We start from the raw sequence: 23,672 nt of genomic DNA, 5'->3' as shown, positions 1-23,672 counted from the left end.
TGGTCACATCCTTTATGTGACACGTGCCATTCTTTTTCAAAGAAATGTTCCTAAATCCTTCTGGGGGAAGCTGTGTTAACATCCACTTATTTAATCAATCGGTTACCATCCTCGAGTATTTGGTTGTGTAGCCTTTGTTCATGTTCACAGTCATCAGCGAGGTAAACTTGATCCACGAGCACTCAAGTGTATTTTTGTCAGATACTCGAACACTCAAAAGGGATATAAATGCTATCATCCTCCTTCAAAAAGATTCTTCATCTCTGTTGATGTTACCTTTTATGAAGACACCAGCTTCTTTACCTCATCTTATCTTCAGGGGGAGGAACTATTATTGGAAGATAAGGATTTGCCAATTCCCAACCTCACATTTCCTATATCAAATCCTTTACCACCACCCTTAGACACCTTACCAGGACCATCTAACCCTTCTACTACTACACCATTACAGGTGTTAATAATAAGAAAAGAAAATAATTCTTCCTTAATTACTCCAAATGATTGATACAAGGCTATATAAATAGCAGTCACAAAAAAGAAACTAAAAAGAAATTCTTGTCTATTAGGATAAGGAAATACTTACCTATTAATAAGGAAATACTTAGGACAATAAAACCAACCTAAATAAAATAGGAAACCTTTAAAATAAAATAAACTATAATTTAACAGGCTTGAATTTACTATTTGTGCATGTTGTCTTTGATCTAATGCTTTAAATTATTAAGGAAATTTTGATTGTTTTGCCATACACAAATTCTAGAAATACGAGAAAATGATCCGGTGACTATGTGATATTATGTTGTCTCCCACGTATAACTGATGACGTCTCTCACACTATATAAATTCTTCATGACTTCATGACGTTATCTTAATGCACTATATTTCCTTATCAAAGCATGGTTTTCTTTAGATTTTTTTATGTAGGTAGTTGAAGCCAAAATACAGATGGAGGAAAAACATTTGTTGTTATTTTCTTCCATTTGCCTTTGAACTGTAAAAATTTTCATACTATGATGTGGTACGTAAATTCAGTCATAGAGCAACCCAACTCAATTCAATAACATCGGTCACTTGGACGAAAATGACTTCTATACTAGCTTGCATTCTGCGGCTTCATTTGGGCTCAGGTTCTCGCTCAGGTTCTCTTTCTTATTTTATTGGTGATAATTTTTTATGATTATTTATTTATTTATTTTAGTACAATGTACCTATGAGAGTGGTGGATCGAACTCACAATCTCTTGATTTGAGATATATGTCAATTAACGTTGAGCTTTGTTGGCATTTTATGGTCATTATTTTAGTATGTTTTAGAATTTAGTATTGCTATTTTGTTTATTTTGCAATTTGTGGTTCTTAGTTTAACATGGAAGTTTTTTCTTATTTGAATTGCTTGCTATGGGTTGATAATTTTTGCTTTAGTTACCTGCCTGAAATTTTTTTAATCAATAATGCTTTTACCAAATATTATGTACATTGAATTCTTAAATTGCTTGGCTCGAGGGCGAATAGCTCAGATTATAACAAACTCTCTTCTCTTGCAGACCCTAGCTTTAATTGAGTTTAGGAGTGGTAATATTTATGTTAGAATGTTACCATTTTTTGTTTGTACAATTATGCGAAACTATCGTGATTGACGGAGATAAGTTTCCAATCTTCAAGCATGTTAACCATAAGAAATTTTCTGATATCGACTTCCTGTATGCCTATGTGTAACTCAAGTAATTTATTGAATTATTTAAGTGGCGTGTGTCGTCATAATTAAAATATCGATGCTTCATTATTATTATTTTAAAAAGCTTTTATTATTTTTTATTAATTTTTTTACATTTTTATTTCTTAATTGTCAAATAAGTGAGTAGCTGTAAATGTTTTGAAGCTAATAAAATTATTTCTTAAAAATACTATACTATTTCAGTTCTAGGTAAAATAATTATTTGAAAATCAAATAATAGAAAAAAGTACATTTTTAAGAATTATATAGAAAAGCCAATTGATTAAATATATCAAATCAAAATATTAAATCGGTTTCGATTTTCATTATTGTGTTTCACGCCTGTATTCACCACAAGTTTCAAATTTTAATATTATGCCTATATATTTATATATTTTTTGAGGGAAATAATATACCTATTGGTTTAGAAACACTCTAATATTTTGTCAATTTATTAATCCCCGTCTCTCAACCATTAATAAAACCATTATTTTAAATATCAAGAATTATTTTGTTTTTTGAATATCTCATTTATTTTAAATTGTAAATTAAATACTTTAATTCTTGATATCAACTTTTATATAAATTACTGCATAATTCATCATTGCTGTTCTTTTTTTTTTTTTTTGTTGGAAGATAGTAATATACAACCAACTGAACTAAGGTAACCAACCAAGTGGGGAAGTTTGAAAACCACTCAGCCACTAAATGTATTTTTTAATTGAAATTAAATTAGGAAATTTATGATGTATATAGTATACTGTCGACACTATAAAATTACAACGATGAAAGTTATAATTTCCAGACCTAGACAAAAAAAAAACGTTATAATTTTCCTAAATGAAATAACTATGCAATGAAAATAAATTGATAACTATTTTCCATACTCAAAATAATAATAATAATAGTAATAAATAAATACAATATTTAAAGTTATTTTACCAACTTTCAATGATAAATAATTAATAGGTAATTAACTTGTCCTTTAAAAAAAAAAGAAAAACAAATTCACCTTATCTTCCTTCTGCTTCTGCACTGGCACGTGCCGAGAGGTGAGAGGAGAATTTGGTTCTGCTCTGTTTTTCCGCCCCTCCAGCTCTTGATCACTCGACTTCAGTTCTACAACTACTCAACTTCATTATTAAATCTTAATTTCCATAGTTTCAAATCCTTTCTCCTACCAAATTACTGCGAAATCAATGCGTCCACGCAGATGGTCGAATTTGATTTTCATTTTCAATGCGCTTCTGCCATTGCTAATCCCTTCGAGTTCTTCTCCGAGTCCTGAAGAGCTGTCTCAAATCCCTTTGAATTTCCTTCAATATGCTAAAAATCCCGAGGTTTTTAATTGGATGGTTGATATCAGACGGCAAATACACGAGAACCCTGAACTGGGTTTCGAGGAATTCGAGACCAGTAAGCTTATCAGAGCGGAGCTCGATCGTTTAGACATTTCTTATAAATATCCAGTTGCAATTACCGGCGTAGTTGGTTTCATAGGGACTGGAAACCCACCTTTTGTTGCAATTCGGGCAGATATGGACGCTCTGGCCCTGCAGGTATGCTTCATAGCCAGAAAATTTTAATCCCATCCTTCCTGTTTATTTTGGTTTAATGTAATTATGAAATTGCTTATGAACTCGCCTAGTAGCCATTGGGATTTCAATGTTGTAGAGTAGACCGGACACGCACTGATGATCACATGACCTCGATCAAGAAGATGAGTTTTGGGCCGAAATTATATAATTATATGGAGGATTTTGAAACTTGTAGGATTTCTTCAACCGATGTACTTGCCACTGGATTTCGCCCATTGTTGTACATTGATCATATCTAACTGGCATGCTATGAAACTTTGGGAGGACAATTCTCAAAATATAATGGGGGGTTTTGGTGGTTATAGGAGGGCGTAGAATGGGAACACAAAAGCAAAGTTCCTGGAAAGATGCACGCATGCGGGCATGATGCTCACGTTGCCATGCTTCTTGGGGCTGCAAAGATACTTCAAGAACACCGCCGCCTAATACAGGTACTTCCACTTGGAACTTGGGTGGTTGGCATCACAATTTGCCTTTTTACCGTGTGATTTTGCTGTCGATGGAAAATTTACATAGTGGTTTATCATCTTCCAAGTTAAATGGGTTGAATAGTGCCATGGAGATTACATTTTAGATTGCTTTCTCATTCTAACATAGGAGTTTGTAGAGTTTTCATATACGTATTATTCTTCTTGTTTCGAAATTCCTATATTGTTCAATTCTTTCTAATTGTGGCATATTTCTACCCATCATTATTAGTACACGAGTCGTGAGTCTTTAGGAACTAAATAATTGACAAAAACATTAGTCCTAGTTGAATTGAACAAGTACATTATTAAATATTAAGAGGCATGGTCAACTGCATTTCCATATAACGATGCTAACTTTCTTTATGTAAACCAGGTCTCACCCCAAACAGGATTGGTAATCCTAGATTCATATGGGGACGTTGAAGAATTTGTCCTTTATGGCTTTATTTTAATTGCAGGATAAGAATACATTACCTAACACTGCCCCTTATGGGTTCCTTATCTCTTCTAAGTTTGTATCACTAAGATACTAGAAAGGGCTGGCGAGTACCCTGCCACAGGAAACTCGATCCATTCAAATATAGAGCTTTATAGGCTTTTTTTCTCCTCTGGGGACTCCCAAATTTGCATTAATTCCCTCAAGTCAGAGAATAAGGCAAAGACAAATCTGACCCCACCTCATTCAGTTGCTTTGCTCAATTGAATCAGTGTTAGTGTTTATTAAACACTGTTTATTAAGCACAAAGACTAATTCATTGCCAACATAGACACTTTTTTCTTTATATAAGGTGAACAGATAGACGAGCTTACTTGAACAAAATCTGTTCTATAGGTTGTACTGCTTTGTCATTGAGTTCTATAAGGTGAACAAATAGAATATAGAGGCCTTTTCTTTACCAAAACAAGATTTATATTGATGCTTGTGACAGGCCAGATATTGTTCATACTGCTATGCTAAATTTATGCTGCTGAGAGTCCTGATTTTAACAGGGAACAGTAGTTCTTGTTTTTCAACCAGCTGAGGAAGGAGGTGGGGGAGCAAAGAAAATGTTAGAGTCTGGAGTACTGGATAATGTTGAGGCCATCTTTGGATTGCATTTAACTGGCAAGTGTCCTATTGGTAGGGTGGCTTCCAAGCCCGGCCCTATTCTGGCTGCAAGTGGTTTCTTTGAGGCAGTTATTAGCGGTAAGGGAGGTCATGCTGCTCTACCCCAGCACACAATTGACCCAATTTTAGCAGCTTCCAACATAATTATCAGTTTGCAACATCTCATCTCGCGCGAAGCTGATCCTTTGGATTCACAGGTTCTATATCTCTCTAAAGATTTCTCCTCAGGCTTATAGTCACTGCAACTGTTGAGAAAACATCATTTACATTGGGGGGGAAATTATAGTTGATTTCTTTAAACTCTTCCAATGCCAATTTTAGGTGTGGAGTCCAATGGAAAATCTCAAGTACTGTCTTTTTCAAAGCTTAATTCCTTAATTTGTCGCAAGGTTTAGTATTTGCATCAGTTCGAAATTCTGGGGATTCAACTTTCATCACATTTAATGAGATTTAAGTTTGTTTTTTGTGATTCATTTTGGGGTTTCATATAAATATCTAATTCTTCTTCCAGTAGCTTTGCGTGATGGGAGTTTTCAAGACTCAGGACACACTGAGATTTCAGAAAATGGATTAAGAGTTCATGATTTTGAAAGTGGTAAAAACTACTTTTAACCAATTAATATCACTTTTTAAATTTTTTATAATGTTTGGTTAAATAATCAAAAGTGATTCTAGAAATTCTGAAAATACTTAAAAATCAATCAAGGTGCTTATAAAAGAAGCGTTTTACTGAAAAAAAAAATTCAAAAATCATCCCATTTTTGCTTTTTTTTTCCTGATTTCTAGTTTGACAAAGAACTACTGTGATTGTTCACTTTTCTATTTTGGTTAAAATTAAACACTCTTGTCTATATAATTATGAGAAGGGGGCAGCACCTTAGTTATGTCAATGGTAGCATTTCACAAACATGGAAGCAAAATCTTGCAGGTCGTCACAGTGGCAAAATTTCAGGGCGGTGGGGCATTCAATGTCATTCCAGATTCTGTTACAATTGGCGGTACTTTCAGGGCATTTTCAGACGAAAGCTTCATCCAACTTAAACAGAGAATTGTAGAGGTAGATTTCTAGAAATATGCTGCTTCTTCAAGTCAAAATTCATTTCCAAAAATAGTTCCATAAATACTTTCTTCTTGGAAAAACATGCCAGGTTATCACACGACAAGCCAACGTTCAGAGGTGCAATGCCACTGTCCAGTTCAATGAAGAGAAGCCTTTCTTTCCAGTTACACTAAATGACCCAGATCTTTACAAGCATTTTCATTCGGTCGCTGGAGACATGCTCGGTACCAAGAACATTCTTGATATGCAACCTATAATGGGAACAGAAGACTTTGCATTTTATGGAGAAGTTATACCAGGATTCTTCTTCTTTGTTGGGATGAAGAATGAAACTCTTGGGATGTTCGAATCAGGACATTCACCTTATTATATCGTAAACGAAGACGTGCTTCCTTACGGTGCAGCATTGCATGCTTCAATTGCCACAAGGTACCTTCTGCCCAAATCTACTTTAATTAAAGGAAACTCTCATGATGAGCTTTAAAGATCTGTAGCCTCATAGGGTCATCCAAGCAATGGCTCTATTTGAAGCCACTCTTTTATGTGATTATCATCTCAACTTGTTCTATATACTTCTGTACAAGTGTATCAGCCACCCTCATAATCATATCTGGGAATGTGTTAAAAGTTTCCCAGATGTAATTTTAGCAATACGCCATTTGATATGTTGACAGGTGTGACTGAAGCATATGTGAAAATGTTGTAATTTGACTATTTGGCATAAGACATACCCCTTATTTCATCTCCTCCATCATCTGTTAAAGCAATTCTTGCTTAGAACCTTGTCAAGAAACGACCACTCAACCATGTCAAGTGTCTCATCCGCAATCAAATAGTATTAACGATGTCTTTCCTTCAATGAAGACCCTTAAGAAATAGTTGAAGAGATTACCTTTTTAACTCTTGGTGATATCTTTGGCTATGAAAGTCATGAACCAAGCATTGGACTTCTTCGAAATCAGGCTGTTGAAGGTTCCGGTTGGGGCTTACGTTAACAATACAAGTCAAAAAGACTCCTGTAAAACCATAGGGACCATGTTTTGACGTCTTCCTTATTAACAAGACTAACAACCTTGAACAAAAAATTACTATGCCTCCCAAAAAGAAATTCTCAGCACCCTCGGGCCAAATAAATTCTTTTGTGTTTGGACTGATTTTGATACGTTTTTGTCATTGTCAAAATTACTTTCCTTTCAATTGATCATGTTTGGTAAATTAAAAAAATTGATTTTAAGGAAAGTTTAAAATCACTTTTTAAATTGATTTTCAAGATATCGCTTGGATAATGATTTTAGAAAATCAAATTATACTTAAATCTCTTACGTCCAAGTGGATAAAGGTCAAACTTGTTGTCACCTGACTTCAGCTTATCACTGTTCTCCAGTTTCTGAAATCAGTTTCTGAAATTGAATAGGAGAAAAGGCCTCTTTGTTCCAAAAACCTTATTTCTTTTCCCTTGAACTTTGAGCTTCTGAAATTCAGGGATACCTCTTTAAATTTGAAGACCTCTTTGTTTGGTTCGGATTTTAAAAAGCTTATGGAGGCGGTGTTAAAAAGTCATATATATTTAAATTAAAAATTTAAAGAGTATTTTCAACTAATTAGAAGATAATTGTTAAATTTTTTATAATCAAAAGTAGTTTGATGATAAAAATATGAAAATAGAAGAAGGCACTTCTATCAGTCAATTTTCTATTAAAAGTACTTAAGAAAAAAGTGTGTTCAACTTTAATTAAAACTAGAACAATCATAAATCATTGCAAGGCCAAAAACGACTGCTGCAAACATCATTTTTATACTTTATAATTTTTCATGAATTGAATAGGTTACTAGTTTTCTGGTTTACCTTTCCTTGGAAATATTTCATATGTATACCATCCTGCCAAAATCAGAACCTTATTGTAATCAGGATCATCGTTAAAACTGCTCTTTTACCTGTATAATTATGAGAAGATCAGATATGATGCCGCAGCTCACTATCATTGGTAAGGCTTCACTGAAGTGAAAGTGTAAAAGGTATGGAAATTTCTAAAGAAGAAGTGCAAATTAATGAAAATTTTCAAATGAAACCTTGAACTGCATTTAGTACAAACTACTACCTCACCTCTTCTCCAGCCTTTTAAAGAATGCACCAAAATATTATTCAAATGCATGAAAACTTACCACATAAGCTAAGGAGAGATTAAATCTATAGAGCTTAAAAGTCGGCTAACTAATATCTAAGCCTACTTATTTAACAAATATATTGAATTATCTAAGCCTATTTAACAAATATATTGAATTATAAGGTGTATTTGTAATTAAACATACAATGAGGCAACATTTTGAATAAATGCAATTGTCAATTTAAATACAAGGGCTTCATAAATTACGAGAGTTAGAAATTAGGAACAAATCATGGGAGTCAGAAATTAGACTTTCTTATGATTATGAATGCAGTTTCATGCTTTATGAGCAGCATTTTAGACACAATAATTGGTAAAAGATATCTTTTTCAGAGAAAAACTAACCCAGATTAACTTCATTGAGAAAGTCCTTATTATTTTATCAGGAAAATTCATTTGTTAATTATTATTTTATCAGGAAAATTCATTTGTTAAAGCACCAACTCCTTTAGAGCCCCCCACACCCGCTTCACATCTGGTTAGCTAAGACCAGTTGCAAATATAACAATGCACTAGTGCCAAACTTCTGCAAATTAAGCCTCTACTTGTAGCTTCATCATGAGTACTTCACAATTTACCGACCCAAATCATTTCCTCTTCTGTAGTATTATATGATCCTCCAATTGGTCTTCTTCCCACATCGCTATCATTTCCGTATCACTAGACATAACTCGAAATAAAGATGTAAAAAAGACATTGAGAACTTTTGAAACGAACTTCAATTCTACGTTCTAGGTGTGCAACAGCATAGAGCTTCAAAACCAGCAAAAACACAATACGAAAAATCAAGAATAAAAAGCGAAACCAAAAGAATAATTCAGAACAGAATCACATTACTTCTAATATACTGCCAAAACCATTATCTTTTACACGGTCAAAACCTTAAATAAACTGAAACATCTATGAGAAATAAGAGAAAAGCTTAATAACGCACAAAACTATGCCTCTACGGCACAAGCTCCCATTGAATTTGCCGTTTGCTTACTTCTCGGAGGAGTTGGGTCCCCTCTTCTTTCCAAATCCGACCACTGCAACGATCAAACAAATAAAAATCGCCCGTTAGAATGACACTCTCAAATTCTCGTTCGCAAATCTTAATTTCGTAAAAAAAATATCATCAACATAGATACATGTAATTTGACAAATAAAACAATTACCAAAATTGAAAAGGTAGTAGTTGAATGCAATGCTAAAAAAAACCTAAAGCATCAATTTTAAACCGCAAGTGTATCGAAAAACTAGATGAAGTTAATGACTATAGTTACCAGCAGTGACGAATCTGCGGTTGTATTGCATACGCTTGTGCGCGCGTCCACGGGGCTTCTTCTTCTTGTCTTGCTTTGCTACTTTCGGAGTTTGACCTCTAACCTTCCCGGCACGAGCCAGAGATCCGTGAACCTTCCCTGGAAACACAAAAAGCAAATTCAGAAAGACGAAAGAACAGAGACTCATCGAAAAAAACTAAATGCACTATAAGAGATCGAAGGTCGCGAACTCAAGATTTAGGGTTTTGCTCACCCATGGCAGATTGCTTGCTTCGGTACTCTCCGGTGCTGTGATTAACGTCCGACTAAACAAGGCACTTGGATGGAGATCGAAGGTCGCAAACAAATTAGGGTTTCCGAGGAGATTTATATAGACAGGTTTTAGAATACGGGCTAGGTGAGAGCCCAATTAAATATGGGCTTTGGGCCTTTCTAACCAATTGGGCCCAATAAATCGGACTAATGTTGGGCTGTCATTTTTTGACAGCTGGCACTGTCATTTTTTCTTTGACCGGGTCAAACGTAACAGGCTGGCATCATGTAAATTGAAAGCAGAACTTCCCTATTTAAGTACACCGGACTCCTCATTGACTGTTAGAACTATAGCGATATTCTGTTTGGAGTGTAGTTTCTCTTTTCGTCATCTTCATGACTCGTTGGTTTGACCATGAACTCCAAAATTGTTTCTCCATCTCATCATCTTCTTTAGAAATTGTTTCTCCGTCTCAACATCTTCTTCAGAAATTGTTTCTCCGTCTCATCATCTTCTTCCTATCAGTTTCAGTGTCAGTCTGAGCGCGATCTTCTTATAAATGGCCTTCGCAGTTGGCGGCAATGAGAAACTCAAATCCGAAGCGTCAATGGGAGTGCTCGGTCTTTTGGGAGTCATTGGCCCCGTTGATCGCCGTGTCTCCGTCGAAACCCTAGCCGGCTCGTCATCGGTATATATATCTTTCTCTTTTCAAATCACAGTTCTATGCATAGCTCTGCAATTATTTTTTATACTTTATGTGGATGAAGTTTTATGTTCTCCTTTGAAGAGGCGAGTATTTGGATGGTACAATTCGTAATGGCAATGCGTGGCGAAAGAGGAGAAACGCTCATTTACTTGGTTTCTTTCGCCGAATTGGTAAGCGTCCATTCTTGCGGACTAAGCCCCGTATGTTTATTAACAAATCCGCGGCTTATTATGTCTGGTTGCTTTCAGCTTATGAATGATTTGTGTTTGCGACTTGCGAGTGACTTGGCCGAGCTTTATCCTTAGGTTCAACAAAGGAGTGAAGTGTCAAGTATTGCACTGCAACTGCATGTGGTTGCCATGACCAGGATCGCGTGATAGAGGTCCAAAATTATTACTCCTCCTATTTGTGTGTTATTTTTTCCCTTCCTTTTTAATATAAAAGTTACTTCCTTACTACCCTGTCAATAATAGGGAGCACAAATTGATGTTAGTAGAGAAGAGATGAACCACTAGAGGCAGGCAGCTTATTAATTTTACAATTAATCTATTAATCGTTCATTATGTAGTAAATATCAATTATGAGATAACAGAGACAGGAATAAAAATAAATTTAAAGACCTATTTAGATGTTTCTCGACTATCATTGTTGTTAGTAGTTCTCTCATTAATAAATCCTTCTTCGACAATCCTATTGTCACACATCCCTGGGAAGTAGGAAATGAATGTAGAATTCCAATTCATAGATGTTTTCAGACCATCGTTGCAGTTAGAAGTTCTCCATGAATACAGAATACTTGTTAACTCATTACTTCTTTTCAGATCATGTAGGTTTTGTCTTTACTTCATGGGCTACTAATTCCTTGTGGCAAATGCTATTTAACTGTGACAGTAAATTGCAATGTGTGCCAATATTGACGAGAGAAATTGGGAACTGCTTGCAAATTTCATCTGCATTATATATATTTATGTAACAGCCCTTTATCTTGTGAGGTGTGTTTTATTTAAGAAAAAATATGACATATGTTTCAGGAAAAGAATCCCATGGATTTTTTTAAACTGGCCCGATGTTGAAAGTAGTCCTGGGCCAAGCATTTTCCTCGGGTGTGTATTTGAGGTTGATAGATATGTCACACTTTGTTTATCACTTCACGAGAGGTGCATTTCCATGTTTTTGTTTAATGGTTAAATAGTAATTACAGATAATTATTTTTTTCACAGTAAGAAAAGAAGCTTCCATTTGTACCAGAGTATGATTATGGAGAATTTGTTTATCCCTATTTTTTACCAAATAATGATGAAACTCATTTCTCTATTTTGACTTTTCTAAGTTTTTATGTTCTGCGAATGTATTTTGTTTTTTTAATACATGTACGCACCACTGAGATGCTGATTTGAGTTTGAGGATTAGAGGATTTGCACCCGAAAACTTCTATCCTGAAATAATGGATGGGCTTGTTTTTCTCTTTTCATTTGAATATTACTTCTAGAACTTCTATTTTTCATTTGAATATTAAAACAATAACCTCTCTCTTCCATCTTAAACTTCTATTCTTCTTCAAGACTGCCCACGGTTGTTATTGTTTTTATATGAACCACAAGTATACTCACTGCTGTCTTGTATTTAATTGATGTACTATGTTTATTTTTCTGATAAGGTGCAGTACTTTTCCTGGGACAACATGTTCACAGCCCTGACCTGTTTTATGTGGTTAATTACTTAACCTATTTTTTCATTTGTATGTTAAGTGTACTTTTGGTCGATTTTACCAAAATGGGGAAAACTAACAATAGGGTGCATCATTTTTATTTCATCACTATCAATTTGATATGTTGTTTTTTATTAAGCAGAATGATGTTGCATCAATTATTTTGTATTGAACCTATAGATATGAACCACAGGGGTCAAGGTATTCTGCAGCGGACCACGGGCTTCTTTATCGTATAGTTCAATTCAGCGCTCCAACAATTGAGATGTATTGCCAATGTTTTGCGTTGGATCAGATAAAGAATCTTGCAAAGCCATTGGTCAATAGGTAATACTCGATATACTGAGATACATATATGGTGAAGCACATGAAGAGGATTTTAAATGCTTACATTAATTCTTGCATGCTCCATCCTGCTGCGGTTATTTTATTTAGTTACATGGGGAAGAATTGACATTTTGTTGATAGATTTGCTGAATAGTTATAAATATGAGGTTAGAAAGGAAAAAAGCAAAGTTAGATTTGTTGAATCAGGATTTTTATAACTTCCATCAAGTGAAACTTCATCATTATTTCTTATGATTTTTGTTATCTCACATCTCTAATATCGTTGTGTTATTATCAGTTTACTTGAATTGCCCCAACGCTTTAGCATTTCTCTGTAATTTGGTGGACGATAAGGACTGAGTTTAATGATTTTGCTTGTGTGCATAATACTGTTTATTTTCATAATACTTTTATCTCCAACACTTTTCATAATTCTGTTTCAGACTGCGACTATTCTGATTTTCAAGTATACTGATCATGCTGCTTCTAGGAAGATGTTTGATGATTTGGAAACTTTATTTTGCCTGTAGCATAGTGTTTGCCGTTTGGCAGTCGTAGAATTTTTTTAATCCAATTCACGTTATAAAGTTTATGTTGATCAAGTTGATTTGTAACATTTTGCTTGAGTTGATGATTATAATTATATGTTAGAGAATTTATAAGAAGTTGAAGAACAAGATTTAAATTATATATTGGATGTGATGACTTTATTTATTTGAAAAAGCTAAACCGTAAAGTACATATGCCCGTCTAGCTCAGTTGGTAGAGCGCAAAGGCTCTTAACCTTGTGGTCGTGGGTTCGAGCCCCACGGTGGGCGAGAAAAGATAAATTATAATTTGCTTTTATTTTTTTAGATCTTTTTAAATTTGTTAAAGTGCATATTGTTCTAATTTCATTTATTTGTTTCTAGTACTGGATTGTTCAAGATTGAAGTAGACAGCATTCACAACTTGCAAAATGTGAATTGGTAAATCCTCTACTTAATTTTGAATGGATGTCATGTTCATATCAGTTATATGTAAACATTGTTAATATCGACTCATATAACTGAAGACAATTAGGTTTGTGCAACTGTTTTTTTTTAAGCCAAAATTAGTGTTAAATTCGCCTACTAGTTTAAAAATAAAAAGTCAGCACTCTTTTATTTATTTGATATTGCAGAATCGGTACCATGGACACAATTGAAAGAGAATAAATTTTAGAGTATGAACTTAATATCATCTCCATAATTTTTCTTCTTGGAATAATATCATCTACACACTGATTAGTGAATGCCAGTAAAGCTATGCTTTTGAAAATTTGAGGTTACATTTAGTACCAGATTCAGGTTATTGGATGCAAGGGACAGGTCAAATAGCACTATATTCTTCCCTTTTTATCTACATAATTAGAAGGAAGATAGATTTCATTTAATTTACACAGCGTTCTACGGAAGAATTTAGTTGATAATTTTTACACATTGAGGATAAAATCTAAGAATTTTAACAAAATTAAGGGCTAAATTACTCAGAGAGAGAGAGAGAGAGAGCCTAATTATATATCTATCCTTTTTGATATTTTTTTTCTCTTTTTTTTTTTTTCCCCTTACTGGCATGTAATTTGTTTTTTTAGGGCAGTAGAATTTGAAGTCTTGACCTGTCAAAATCAAGTGCCAATTACTGCGGGTATTTTGCTGTCATTTTTGTTATTTGACCAGGTCAAATTTGGACAGGCTGGCGCCGAGCTGTCACTTTTTGGTTTGACCAGGTCAAATTTGACAGGCTGGCATCGCGTAAATTAAAAGCAGAAGTTCCCTATTTAACTAACAGACTCCTCTCAGGTGTTCTCTGTTCTATCTATTTCGATTTAATTTCAGTTCTCTGTTCGTTTCATCCTCCAAAATTGTTTCTCCATCTCATCTTCTTCCGAAATTGTTTCTCCATCTCATCGTCTTCTTCCTAGCATTCGCAGTAGTCTCGGTCTGAGCATGATCTTCTCATCAGTCGCCTTCGCTACTTCAACAGTACCCTGTTTGGCTGTTGGCAGCAATGAGAAACTGAAAGCCGAAGCGTCAATGGAAGTGCTCGGTCATTGGGGGGTTATTGGCCCCCGTTGGTCGCCGTAACCTCGTCGAAACCCTAGCCGGCTTATCATCGGTATATATTATCAATTGGTTTTCACAGTTTATCCTCATAATATTATAGTCAACGAGATCGTTTGGAGCAATCCGATTGCCAAATTTAAGAATGAAGTATATTTCAGACAATTGCTTCAAAGATTGACATCCACTTCTGTAGTGTCATTATATTTCTACATTTTCTCATGGTTTCTCTCTTTCCCTTGTTGACGATTGGAAATCTCCTCTAATAGACATCCTCTCGCTACCTAGAAGTTGAAATTTCCTCCAAACGCGATCAACTTCCCAGCATCTTTCATGCACATAACTGAGAGATTAATGACCGGATTTTCTCTTTTGATAAAATCCCTAGCCCTTCAAGCCATAATGTAAACCGAATGGCGTGGATTTTACATAAATAGAAATTTTAAAAGAAATTATTTTATTTATTTTATCTTCTTATTATTTTGTACAAAGAGAGAAAAGGACCACTTAGTGATCTCGTCTAATTTTTCCTTGTCGTAAATTTTGCTTGGTTTTATTTCTTAGCCTAGACTACAAAAATATGAATGTCTCCCGATAATCATGCAATATGTTAAATTCATAATTGTGTAATATGTTGAATCATGGTCATATGATGTGATTATACAGTCCTGGTCTTACAACCCTCAACTTTTTTAATGCTAACCTCTTTTTCACGTTAGAGAAAAAGATAAATTGCATATATGGTAAGATAGGCAATATTGTTATTTGGAAATTGGAACCACTCGTTGGTTGGAGGTGGTGAATTCAATGCCAATATTTCCACAGTAGAAAGTACACTTCCCGAAATATAAGGGGGGTTATATTGTATGTAACAGTGTGTTGCGTGTCAAACTTGTTCTTTGGAGAAATGGTAACTTCTAGCAATTGTTCCATGTTTTTCCGAACAGAAATTTATCATTTATAGAAGTTGCTCAACTAAATTTAATGATTTCTATTACTTTTAAGTTCTAAAATGTAAAAGCTTTATTCTGTGATATTGTAGGATACGGGGTGATGGGGCTTGAAGCAGCGAGTATATGCCTGCTTAACTTCAGGCCTACAACTTCTTAGACATTAAAAAGTCTAGTTCTTTGAGGGATTGGCAGCATCACCATAATTGGCAGTACCAAGGTAGAAGAGGGCGACCTTTGGCAACAACTTCACGGGTATGTAATACATTGCTTTTTCTTGAGCTACTGCCACTGGTCTTGCTGGCTTGCAGTTGAAAGGATATGATGCTTAGGATACAGAAGTTATACCAATTGAAGTGGCCTATACCTATACCGATACCTCTATCTTCCACATAATTTTGCAAGTTTGCATGATATCTTACATGTTTTTCTTTCTCTCCTTTTTGAGGTCGAGGTTGTCTTCTGGAATATTACTTAGATTGTTCGTTTAGTAATATCTGCATTTTTTTCCAAGTTTTTCCTGTTCGTTCAAGCTCTTGGTGTTTACATTTCTTGGTCCTTTCAGGATTGATGGTAGAATGCTGGAGTTCAAATTAGATTCTCATGACAATAATATAACTGCAGACATTTGGCACATTGTGGTGTTCAGGTTTGACTAGGGAAGATATATAGCTCAAGTTTTCGCAGCATTGTTGCCTTAATTTTCCTATAGGTTATCATCTTCCTCACTCTTAATTTATTTGGAATCTTATGCTATATTTCTATCTAATTATAATAATTAGAAAGTAAAATGCATTACTTCATGGGTGTTTATTGTTGCATGTGTGAATATGTGACATTTTTTTATTACCAATTTTGTTGGATCAAATGCATGTGTGATTTGTATTATATTGCTTGCTCGCAAGAAGAGAGACAATCAATTCCCTTTGGAGTGAAAATAACTAATGGAGTCACTTCTTACTCGGGCTTAGTTGGCCATCAGTTCATTCATGACTTGTGAACTAAAATTCATATATATTTTAGAATCTGGTAATTTTTCTAGCTTGCAGTTTTTAATTATTGGTTTTCACAATTTTTTGTTATTATTTTCCATATTACTATTTGTACGAGCAAGCCCTCATTTTCCTTAATTCTTGCAAGTTATGGTATATATTGATTGGCTTTGGTGCTTGGATTGGTTTTACAAATAATTCTTTAAATTATAATAATTTGAGACAATCTGATTGCTAATTGAAATATGGAATATACATCAGACATTTGTTTCAAAGATCGATATCTAATTCTAGCTCATATGACATATGTCATTTACTATGGTCTTCAGGGTTGTCTTTTTTTGCTACAACTGATGGATTGGTAGTACCGCTACAACCTTTTTTTTTTAACAAGAAACTATTTCATTGATATATGAAATATGATAACAAAAGCTACAAAAAAGCTCTCCAATCAGATAAGAGAGAGGCGTAACTATAGTGATGAAATAGAGGGGAGCATTTACACCAAGATATCACCAAAAAACTATAGAATCGAATAAGAGATGTGGGGGAGGCTCCTTATCTTGAGAGATTCTTAGATTTCTTTCCAACCAAATTGTCCAAAGAAATGCCGAACAAAATGAAGCCATAGGCAAAGTTTCTTCTTTTTGAAGGGGTGACCGGTTAGGGTATAGTCCAGAAGCATCGATAAATTGGTAGGTAAAGCCGTCAACCATCCAAAAAGAGAAAGGAGCTTTTGGCAAAATCTTGGCTACAACTGATGGTATCGAGGTCAAAGGGGGCAATCTTGGCAACAACTTCTCATGGGTATGGATTACTCAGCACTTTCAATTTGTATTTAGTATTTACGACTTGCTTTTTTCAAAACAACTTTTTGAAAAATAAATTTGTCAATAATGAAATGAACAATCCCTCGAATTCTGCAATTCATGTATCATATATATATATATATATATTTTAAACTCCTGTTTTTTTCTCTTACCATTGCCATCTTCTACATCTTATCCTTGCTGCATCTGTAAATATAACTAGGATTGTTTCATATTCCTTTTATTTACTACTGTAAAATTTTTTATTCAGAAAAAGATTTGGAAAGCTAAATATTAGCAAAAGGTAGGGTATGAATGATTTATATATATGGTAATATATTATTTAATAAAAGGTTGTTTTCAATGGAGGTTATTAGTTGCAGTGTGCAGGGCAAATCTTACTTAATTTAGTAGGAGAGCTGAAGAGTGCCTCTGATAAAATTAGAATAGAACAGAAAATCTTCTTATATATTAGATTTCATTATGATTAGTTTCTTCTTCTGAAATGCAAGGTTTACTTATGGATCTTTTGGGCGTGGAAAAGAGTTGAATAATAATGGGAGTTTGTGGAAGTTCAACATTGCTGAAGATGAAAGATCAAAGAATAAATTTTTAGTGAATTAGATGAACCGAAGTTTTTTTTAGTTGGGCAGAGAAGCTCGTTCAAGGGAGTTGTTTGAAGTGGAACAACCACCTTAAAAAAGTTTACATGGATTAAGAAAGATAAAAAATCCTAGCAAGAGGAAATTCAAGGATGCAAAGAAACAAAGCTTTATGGACATATTGATTACGGAGAACTCTTACATTAGCCAATCAACTCTGGTGTGAAGTAGTTTAGGGTAGCCTTAGGATTTAGGGTTTAGCATAATGGTATTTTAGTGGTTTTTTTTTTTTTTAGGAAGGCTTTAGGGTGTTTTCAGGTTTAGAGTTAGGTGACATATCAATAATATGTTAGGCAAAGAAACAATACACTAAAGGCATAGTGGTGGAAGAGAGCTTTTATAGAAATTTATTAATTGTTCTATAAAGTGTTTTTGAGTTTAGTATAATATATTATAGAAACCAATCAACTTTGGTATAAGGTTATTTTGGAAAGTTCGTTTTGCTTATAGCATGGTATTTGATAGTTGTAAATTTTCTAGGCCTTGCTGGTTTATAGGAACATAACGGAGTGGAGGAAACAATTTTCAAGAAGCCCTTGACAAGTTATCGAATTTTACTTTCAATGTGATCACTTATTGTCTTTGTATTAAATAAGCTAATTACGGTTTCAAATTGGCTCGTCTAGCTCAGTTGGTAGAGCGCAAGGCTCTTAACCTTGTGGTCGTGGGTTCGAGCCCCACGGTGGGCGAAATAATTTTAGATTTTGATTAACTATCCAATTAAAACACAATCAAAGTGGTTAAAACTAATAAAATCTCGATAATGTTAGTTAGTACTTTTTTAACTTTTTAAAAGCTCTTGAATTTTATTTTCTGTTAGTTTTCTTTTCTTGCTTGTTTGTTTAAATCCAAATCAAGTTATGCTGTTTGTTTAAACTTTTAAAATAATTATTAAAATTAAAAATACATATTTTTATTTTGCTATTTATGTAATTTCCTTCAGTTTTTACTTTTTCATTTGCTATATTTAAATATTTAAATTTTAAATCTTAGAATTGTCGGAAACAATTGAATGACCCTTTATGATACAGCTTAGTAACTTTGAATCTGTTGTAAAAAGCTCGAACAACGTGCCCATGAATTCTCCTTTCTTCAACCTTCTGTCCTATCAATGCCCCTGCCACTGCCACTCAACTATTTCAGTTATAACTTGTGTCAAGTCGCAATCTTCAACCACTTACCGAATCTGCTACTCCATTGGGTTCAAAGAGACATAGCATTACTTCTCTTCAGGTTTCTCTTGATTCCTTTATTTGGTGTTCTTCCATTTGTAAATCACATTATCTAGAGATAAAATTAGTTCCATTTGGTGTTCTTCCTTTATGAATGAACTTACTCTAGCTTTGAATCTCTTTGGTCAAACATGATCAGAATCCTTGGAAAAAATCACCACAAATTCAACTCTTGATCTGTATAAGAAAAGCACAAATAACCTATGAAAAGTGCAGCAGCTGTTTTAAAAAATAGAAGCAGAGACTTCACCTTAAATCTATAACCACAAAACGACACTTCATACCGAATGGAAAGGTTATATCAACCGAAACTCTTTGTAACACAAAAGGTATGTCAGAAACCAATCAAACCAACCCCTCCAGTTCAGATACAATCCATAAACACTCAAATCCCAAAGAAGTACTAAAACACAGAATAAACACTAGCCAGAATAAATTGCAAATGAAGAAAATTTTACAGGTTTCTTATTTGGTTCTATATAATCTTGTTTTTTCGCATGATAGATTCAATTGTTGGAACATCAATCCTGGTGTGGGTGACTTAACCTAACACGTCAATTGAAGGAGAGAACTATATGCAAATAGGGATACAGATTTTAAAGGTGGTACGGTGAAATACTTCTCTGAATCACTGATTGTTTCTATTTATTCTGTTCAATTATTTATTTATGAATCTTTCTATTATTTATTAATGTAATTAGGATGCTAAGAGTCAAGAGATGAGAGAAAATCTATGTTGCACATATTATTCTTCTTTCTTTTGCTATTATACTTTCTACTGACATATCACCAGTCAAGGGTCTTTTTTGGTTGCTTGATAGTGATATAGAGATTTTGTTAAACTTGAAGGTCAAAGTTCACACTGTAGGACAAAAGCTGTGATTAGATGAAGATGAAGATGTAGATTTTGTCTTTTTCCATTTCTGCCTTGGATAAAATAAGATATCATAGAACGAACTAGCTAGCCTTTGAGTAAACAATGTGGTATATGTTGTCTTCTGTCGTTTCTCTCTGTGAATGGTGTACAACAGACAGATCATATAATGCCCCTTTGTGTATCTATGATGACTCTACAAATGTAGTTATTTGATGATAATACAGGGAAACTAACTTTTGCAGTTCTTCTTGAATCTTTTATTTCAGTGATGGTTCCACGCATGTCTTAAAGATGATAGATCGGCCATCAAGTAATAAGTTGAAGTTATTATACAATTTACTCTATAACCATATTTGCCAACCGAACATATAGTAGCAAAAGAACTCCCTGGCAGAATAGAATGTGTTAAGACAACTCCAATGAAATATGATACTGCTGTGTTGTGTAGTCTATTTATTTACATGGAATATTTGACACGTAAACATGGGCTTCTTGAGCTACTTCCACTGGTCTTGCTGGCTTGGAGTTGGAAGGATGTGATGCTTAGGATACGGAAGTTATTCCAATTGAACTGACCTATATGATCTTCCACATAACTCTGCATGAAATCTTCCATGTTTTTCTTCCTCTCTCTCTTTTTGAGGTCGAGGTTGTCTTCTTGACTATGCCTTAGATTGTTCGTTTAGTAATATCGGCATTTTTTTCCAAGTTTTTTCTGTTCGTTCAAGCTCTCGGTGTTTACATTTCATGGTCCTTTCAGGATTTATTTGGAATCTCATGCTATATTTTCTTTCTAGTTGTAATAATTATTAGAAAGTAAAATGCATTCTTTCATTTTCATGGGTGTTTAATGTTGCATGTGATATGTGTGACGTGTTTTTATTACCAATGTTATTGGATCAAATGCATTGTATGATCTGCATTATATTGCTTGCTGACAGTCAGAAGAAATACGATCAGTTTTGGAGTGAACAGAACTAAACTAATGGAGTCGCTTCTTACTCAGGCTTAGTTGGATATCGGTTCATTCATTACTTGCCCCATTGGAATTAAAATTCATATATATTTTTGTCTGATAAGTTTTCTAGCTTGCATCTTTTTTTTTTTTTTTTTTGAGAAGCTAGCTTGCATCTTTGACTTATTGGTTTACACAATATACTATTATTATCCATACGACTATTCTGTACAAGCAAGCCCTTATTTTCCTTAATTCTTGCGAGTTTTGTATATATTGTGATCGGCTGGGTGCTTGGATTGGTTTTACAAATAATTCTTTAAATTATTATCATTTTGGACAATCTGATTGCTGAATTGAAATATGGAATATACACCAGACATTTGTTTCAAGGATCGTCTTCAGGGTTGTCTTTCGTTGCCCCTTCCTTGAGGTCTGCATGCTCATTCCACTATCATTTTTCTTAATGATAGTTTTTTGCTGATTTTAATTCTTATGTAAATAAATTTACTCATGAGATGAACAATTTTGTGGTCATTATGTTTGAAGATGTTGTTTATTTATTCATGCATGGTCACTTGTCAAAAGGATTTGAAATATTGCAAGATTGAGTTTTATTGACTGTATCTAACATTGTAACGAAGTTGACATTGTTTATAGGTTAGACCAGTTTCTCAAAACGCAAATGGAGGCACATGCACACACGCACCAGTTTTCCTTTTTAGTGATAATTTGTCTTCCATTAGTAGAAGTTATTCTTACAAAGCCATTGAGACATGTCTTTTGGGAAATCTCTTCTAAAAGTCACCTTCGATCAAGTTCCCAGCATCTTTCATACCCTTGACTAAAATGATCAATGATTGGAGTCTCTCAATCCCCAAGCTCTTGACTAAAATATTGGACAGATGTGTTTGTCTTATCTTAATATTATTTTTTACCATTTATTAGCATAAAGAGAGAAAAGGACCGATCTGTTTTAATTTTTCATTGTTATAAACATTGCGTGGTTGTATTTTGCCTAGACTACAAGAATATGAATGTATGCCCCCGATAATCGTGCAATATGTTTAATTCATGTTGTAGAGTAGAATATTGGTCTTACAATAGTGTGACACATGTTAACTCTCTTTCGTATTAATGAATAAGTATATGTATATGTTGCAAATGTATGATAAGATAGGCAATGACCTTATTTGGAAAATTGGAATCACTCGTTGGTGAATTCAATTCCAATATTTTCACAGGTATGAATTACACTCCCCAAAATATAAGGGTTCATTGTATATAACGGTATGTTGCTAGTCCAACATTGTTCTTTGGAAAAATGTGTAGCACCTAGCTTTTGTTCCTTGTTTTTGGGAACAAAATTTTACAGTTGAGAAAACTTGCTCAGCTAAATTTAATCATCTTTATTACCTAACAGCTTTTATCCCGTGATATTGTAGGATCCGGGTGAATGGAGCAGGTAGCCCCTTGAGAAAGCAAGTATAGATATGCCTGCTGAAGTGCGGGCCTACAGGTTTTGAAACATTGAAAATTTTAGTTCTTTGCATTGCTATAACTGATGGTATCGAGGTCAAAGGGGACGATCTTGGCAACAACTTCATGGGTATGAAATACTAAGCTCTTCCAAATTGTGTTTATGAGTTGCCTTTTCAAAACTTGTCAACACAATAAAATGAACAATCCCTCGAATTCTGATATATCATATGTCATATATACAATTGAAATTTCTGTTTCTTTTTTCCTCTTGCCATTGCCATCTTCAACATCTTGTCCTTGCTGCATTGGTAAATATTACTAGGATTGTTTCATATTCCTTTTAGTTATTGTTGTAAACTTTTTAATTCAGAAAAAGATCCAGAATGAGATTTGAATGGTTTATATATGTAATATATTATTAGCAAAAGGTTGTTTTGTTATGGGGGTTATTAGTTGCAGTGTGCAAGGCAGATCTTACTTCATTAATTTAGTAGGGGAGCTGAAGGGTTCCTATGGTAAAATTAGAATATAACAGAAAATCTTCTTTCTTCTATATTCGATTTTGTTGGGAGATTAGTTTCTTTCGCAAGAACAAACATACGTAGAGCCTTCTTCAATGGAAAAGTTCTTCAGTAGTGCAAGGCTCGATTATGGATTTTTTGGGGTGGAAAAGAGTTGAATAATAATGGGAGCAGAGTAGCTCGTTCAAGGAAGTTGTTTGATGTGGAACCACCACCTTAAGAAAGATAAATAACTAGCAAGAGGGCATTCTAGTATGCAAAGAAATAAAACTTTTGGGACATAATGGTTAAGGAGAACTCCTACATGAACCAATCAAGTTTGGTATAAAGTAGTTTATGGTTCAAGTTTTAGGGTAGGCGTATGATTTTTTACGGTATTTTAAGGTTTAGACTTGGATGACATAACAATATGTATATTATTAGACAAAGATGCATTAGACTACAAGCACCGTAATTTACGATAGCTTTTATTTTGGAACAAGAAATAACTTTTCAATGATATATGAAAAGGAAGTTTTTATTAAAAGTGATTATCTTGTGTATAAAATGTTTAGTGGTTTAGCGTGATATGTTCTAAAGTAAATAAAGAAATGGCAAAATGGTTGAAGAGAGCTGTTATAAAAACCAAACAACTTTGGTATTAAGGAGATTTTTGAAAGTTTATTTTGTTTATAGCATGGTATTTGATAGTATCTCGTCTATGTTATAAAATTTATGTGAATCACTTTAATAAAAAAA

General features: G+C 34.0%; 2 protein-coding genes, 1 long non-coding RNA gene and 2 other non-coding genes across 16 annotated transcripts; 4 read left to right on the top strand and 1 right to left on the bottom strand.

Moving 5' to 3' along the window:
- The first annotated feature begins 2,752 nt into the window (after positions 1-2,752).
- On the top strand, positions 2,753-6,691 carry LOC111014558 (IAA-amino acid hydrolase ILR1-like 4). Its single transcript, XM_022289343.1, has 5 exons — positions 2,753-3,272; positions 3,617-3,742; positions 4,772-5,086; positions 5,818-5,946; positions 6,038-6,691. The coding sequence occupies exons 1-5, from the start codon at positions 2,913-2,915 to the stop codon at positions 6,431-6,433; spliced, it is 1,326 nt and encodes a 441-aa protein (XP_022145035.1). The 5' UTR covers positions 2,753-2,912; the 3' UTR covers positions 6,434-6,691.
- Positions 6,692-8,927: 2,236 nt separating this feature from the next.
- LOC111014431 (small ribosomal subunit protein eS30z/eS30y/eS30x) lies at positions 8,928-9,790 on the bottom strand. The gene is made up of 3 exons (XM_022289153.2): positions 9,633-9,790; positions 9,380-9,517; positions 8,928-9,142 (listed from the first exon to the last, which is right to left on the bottom strand). Exons 1-3 carry the CDS (start codon positions 9,634-9,636, stop codon positions 9,096-9,098), a joined length of 189 nt encoding a protein of 62 aa, XP_022144845.1. The 5' UTR covers positions 9,637-9,790; the 3' UTR covers positions 8,928-9,095.
- A 196-nt stretch (positions 9,791-9,986) lies between these two features.
- On the top strand, positions 9,987-22,672 carry LOC111014604 (uncharacterized). 12 transcript variants are annotated; one of them, XR_015791204.1, is made up of 9 exons: positions 9,987-10,320; positions 10,420-10,508; positions 10,587-10,720; positions 12,240-12,373; positions 13,285-13,341; positions 14,071-14,509; positions 15,497-15,659; positions 15,970-16,116; positions 16,726-22,672. It is a non-coding gene; the product is annotated as an uncharacterized LOC111014604 (long non-coding RNA). The 12 variants fall into 12 exon arrangements; XR_015791207.1 differs by having other exon boundaries at positions 15,970-17,203; positions 18,928-22,672; XR_015791206.1 differs by having other exon boundaries at positions 15,970-17,203; positions 18,899-22,672.
- On the top strand, positions 13,118-13,191 carry TRNAK-CUU (transfer RNA lysine (anticodon CUU)). Its single transcript has one exon. It is a non-coding gene; the product is annotated as a tRNA-Lys (tRNA).
- Positions 18,484-18,556, top strand: TRNAK-CUU (transfer RNA lysine (anticodon CUU)). Its single transcript has one exon. It is a non-coding gene; the product is annotated as a tRNA-Lys (tRNA).
- Positions 22,673-23,672: the final 1,000 nt, after the last annotated feature.

The sequence above is a fragment of the Momordica charantia genome (assembly GCF_013281855.1).
Source record: "Momordica charantia cultivar OHB3-1 chromosome 6 unlocalized genomic scaffold, Mcharantia_2.0 BLBB01000006.1, whole genome shotgun sequence".
NCBI classification, from domain to species: Eukaryota; Viridiplantae; Streptophyta; class Magnoliopsida; order Cucurbitales; family Cucurbitaceae; genus Momordica; species Momordica charantia.
Note: the sequence above shows the minus strand (reverse complement) of the source record. Positions and strands in the feature narration are given on the sequence as shown.

Bases quoted from the DNA above. Each gene is read 5' to 3' on its own strand.
- LOC111014431 (XM_022289153.2), bottom strand. The intron at 9,143-9,379 runs GTAACTATAGTC...TGATCGTTGCAG, and splicing joins CCGCAGATTCGTCACTGCTG to TGGTCGGATTTGGAAAGAAG.
- LOC111014558 (XM_022289343.1), top strand. From the start codon at position 2,913: ATGCGTCCACGCAGATGGTCGAATTTGATTTTCATTTTCAATGCGCTT. The intron at 3,743-4,771 runs GTACTTCCACTT...TGATTTTAACAG, and splicing joins AACACCGCCGCCTAATACAG to GGAACAGTAGTTCTTGTTTT. The intron at 5,947-6,037 runs GTAGATTTCTAG...AAAACATGCCAG, and splicing joins TTAAACAGAGAATTGTAGAG to GTTATCACACGACAAGCCAA.